General features: G+C 42.6%; 1 protein-coding gene across 1 annotated transcript; it reads right to left on the minus strand.

Annotated features, from left to right (window-relative positions):
* Positions 1 to 3,562: 3,562 nt before the first annotated feature.
* LOC147605025 (secreted RxLR effector protein 161-like) lies at positions 3,563 to 3,883 on the minus strand. The gene has a single exon (XM_086794276.1). It carries the CDS (start codon positions 3,881 to 3,883, stop codon positions 3,563 to 3,565), a length of 321 nt encoding a protein of 106 aa, XP_086650402.1.
* Positions 3,884 to 4,112: the final 229 nt, after the last annotated feature.

Below are 4,112 nucleotides of genomic sequence, written 5' to 3' on the forward strand. Positions count from 1 at the left end.
TGCCCCATGCCAACACTTTGCATGCTTGCCTTCGATCCAAATGGTTTGTCTTGTCTTATCTTCTTCATTGTGTCTTGCTCATGCTTGTCCAACCCTCTTGCCATCCATGAATCACAATTTTGCCGTCCGCACACTCACAAGGGCTACTAGCGTTCCATCTGTGCATGACATGCTTGGACTTCGTGAAGATGCCCAGTGGTGTATCCTCCATCTTGCCCAATCAAATGGACATCCCAATTGCAATTTGTGGAGCCTTCGGATTCATGTACCCACCAAGGGGAGATGTTTACACAAATCAATGATTTAATCAACCACACGCTTTGCATCTCCCTCTAAAGCACGAAAACTTCCTTACATCCATGCTAGTTAAGCAAGGTAGAGATGCCCAAAAGGTCAAGGCAATGTTACATGCCCAAAGTAGGCATTGTCTAGCAATCCAAAATTTATACTTTCCTTATTTTTGCATTATGTGACCATGCTTCAAGCAATCAAGTCGAATAGCCCCACCAACATTTTAAAAAAGAGGATTAAGAAGCACCTAGATCTATTCGGCCATGTTCGACATGACACCATACATAATGCTACCCCCAATTTGTGGTTTACCAATATACTTGCCAGAATGGGTGTCCTAAATTCTTCCATTCTCATGGACAACCCAACCTTATCGGCTAACCTCCTTACGTATCACAACCAATTCCCTATCTCAAACCATATGTAAGAGTTGAAGAAAGTAGTTAAGTAAGTGTCGAAGAAAGTAGCGTGCTGGAGTTTTCACCACCACAGAAGCTTCTTCTACACACAGGGAAACCTTTTTCCCAATGCCAATGCACGCCACCTACAATATATACATGGGATTTGCATATATAATAGACACATGGATGTGCTGTGGCCTCAGTAGCGTTGTCGAGTATGTGGGATAGAAGTGGGGCAAAATCAATGGGTGGTGTGATCATTCGTATGTCAAGTTGAAAGGTGTAGTGTGGGGATGGCTACCTTGTAGGCAATTCTATAAGCCCAAAGAGCTTATATTCCCACTCATGGCATGAGGCGTCTTGGTTAAGATCGCACAAATAATCCTGTTGGTGCTTTGAAAGTCAAGATGAAATGATGGCTAATCAACAACAACAACTAGAGAAAAGTCAAGCTGTGGTTAACCAACAAAAATAGGAGAAAAGTCAAGCTTGAAATGATGGCTAACTACTAGAGAAAAGTCAATCTTGAAATGATGGCTACCTACTGCTGGATGAAAAGTCAAGCTTTGAAATGATGGCTAACAATTAGAGAAAAGTCAAGCTTAAAATGATGGCTAACCAGCAATTGGAGAAAAGTCAAGCTGAAATGACCAATCAACTAAAGTTAATAAAGAAATATAAATGAATATTGAAGCTACAATAAATCGAATGAAGATAGAGCATATGGAGGAGCTGCACATTGTGCATCAATAATCCAAAACTTTATTGAAATAGTGGGCAAACACACTATCAAATTTAGTCAAAGTCCTAGAAAGAGAAATCTCTAGATGTTGATGTTCAAGTGAAGAGATTACCTTAGCCTTGCCAAATCATGTGTGTAGTTGGGTCTTACCTTTGAGCCGTAAATGCAACTTCCCATTAATGGGTGTAATAGCTCCTCTGTCGCATCCTCACTTCGTTGTCACAACCAGAATGTGCTTTGCCAAATGGTTGAAGAGAAAGATCTCTATGCCTTGATGGAGGCAATAAGAGATCTGTCTTCACAGTGGTTCTTCCTCACAAAAGGTGGGGGAAGAAAAAGAAGCTAATACAAGAAGAAAAAACCTATAATCAAACCAATCTAGCATGCATTCAACAAGCAAGCAAGATTCAATGGCATATGAGCAAGCAAGAACACGGGAGAGGAGAGTTGCAAGGAAATGATTGTGTCTTGCTTATTGTAAGACTGACCTATATACAAGTGACTAGTTTTCACACTAGGCTAGCTAAACTAAAAAATGGTCCGATATCTATTACTAGTCTTAAGCAACTATGTACATTGAGTCTATAGACTTTTCCTATTTGACCGACCTCTAGACTATTCTAGCAACTATGTACACTAAGTCCATAGACTTTCCGTATTTGACATTAAGTGCATGGTAAGGTTGTTTTATATGCTCCAATGCCATCTTACAAAAGTTAAGTGTCCATTCGCATGGGTAAGATGGAAAAGGGCCTTATGATAGGTTGGGCGGCCAAAACCATGTTAACCAATAGAGTGGTTAATATATCCCCTTCCTAATGGTTAGTATCCTCGTGTCACCCAAGTTGGTGTGGTGATGTTGGTACCAGTAGCAGAGTAGGTGTGGATGGTCCAGCGTATGCCCTGAAGTTAGTGTGGTTGAGGTTAAGTTACATTACCGATAGCAGCACTGTCTAGATACATTTTTGGATAGGAGAGGACCATGTCAATCGTAAGCTTGCCCCATGGTACATCCCATTACCTAGACCTTCCTCAAATGACTAGGAATCCATTATTTGAGCTTGATTGTTTAGGTGAGACTCGATTTCGACTACGTGCAATCTATAGAATGATCATAAAAAAGCCAATGTGTAAGTAATGGTTTGGCAAGCATTGACAAGCTCAAAGATAAAGAAATCAAAGTCGGGGACATGGTCCTCATTTACAACACAAAGAACCAAATGCACAAGCACAAAGGAATAGGACTATTCCTAGTGTATGAACTCACATCTCAAGCATCCATATGCATCAAAACACTTGATGGTGTGGGATGAAAGGAGTCTTCAATGGTAGAAAACTTAGATCCTACTATGGCCCTTTAATTGCAAATGCTTTTGAGGGCCATCCACCAAAAGAAAGTAGAAAAATAAAAGAGGCTGCAAATGAAACGAGAGGCTCAGTGTGAAGCTGAGGATAGGTAAGACAAATTGTGCAAACACCACATCTCCATTAACATGGTCCAAGTCGTTGACCCTACAACAAGAGGAAGATTGGGACGTGAAATCCCCCAAAGTTTGGCTATGTATTGAGAGAGAGAGAGAGAGAGCGGAAGCTCACGGGTGAGCAAGAGAGGAGGAGATGACTCGTATTTTGGTGGTAGCTCACACTACCTTATCTTTCTTATCTTCCATTTATATATGATTGGGCTAAATACCCGTATACAGGGGGCCTTTACCCCCAACAACCTCCCACTTAAAGGCCAATGTGGCTCCAATCGAGAGTGGTACATGCAAGAATAGTGCTCACCCAATGCCCATCATCTCTCTGAGACATGCGAATCTCTCAGATGCTAGACCCTTCGTCAGAAGGTCTGCAGGATTATCATCCGTATGCACCTTGACAAGCTCAAGCCGCTTGTCCTCAAGTACCTCTCTGATGAAATGATACTTGACCTCTATGTGCTTGGTCTTTGCATGAAAGACCGGATTTCGTGCCAACTGCATAGCACTCATACTATCACTATGCAACACAAGAGTATCAACTGTAACTCCCAAATCTCCCACTAACTGACTAAGCCAAATGGCTTCCTTGCATGCCTCTGTGGCTGCAATATGCTCAGCCTCTGTGTGGTAGAAAGTGAAACACACTTCTATGCACGTGACATCCATGACACTGCACCTCCAGCAAAGGTAAACACATAGCCAGAAGTAGACCTCCTCGTGTCAGGGTGACCTGCATAATCTGCATCTGTGTAGCCCAATACACATGCATCTCGTCTACCAAAGCATATGCACATCTCTTGCGTACCTCGCAAGTAACGCATCAAACCCTTCACTGCCTCCCAATGCTTCTTGCCTGGATTTGCCATGTACCTGCTAACAACTCCCACTGCAAATGCAATGTCGGGCCTCGTAGCTATCATAGCATACATCAAACTGCCAACTGTTGATGCATAAGGAACCTTAGCCATCTCGGCCTTCTCACCATCTGACTTCGGACAATCTTTCTGGTTGAGTTTCACATATGGAGGAAGAGGAGTGCTCAATGCCTCCCCCCCGCCATATTGAAACGCTCAAGCACTTTGCCGACATACTCTTTCTGGGATAACCATAAGAGTCCTTGCTTTTTGTCATCTGCAATGCGCATGCCCAAAATGTGTCTTGCATCTCCCAAGTCCTTCATGTCAAATGCCTCATGCA

The sequence above is a fragment of the Cibotium barometz genome, chromosome 60 (assembly GCF_041138505.1).
Source record: "Cibotium barometz isolate CiBa-2024 chromosome 60, ASM4113850v1, whole genome shotgun sequence".
In the NCBI taxonomy this organism is placed as follows: Eukaryota; Viridiplantae; Streptophyta; class Polypodiopsida; order Cyatheales; family Cibotiaceae; genus Cibotium; species Cibotium barometz.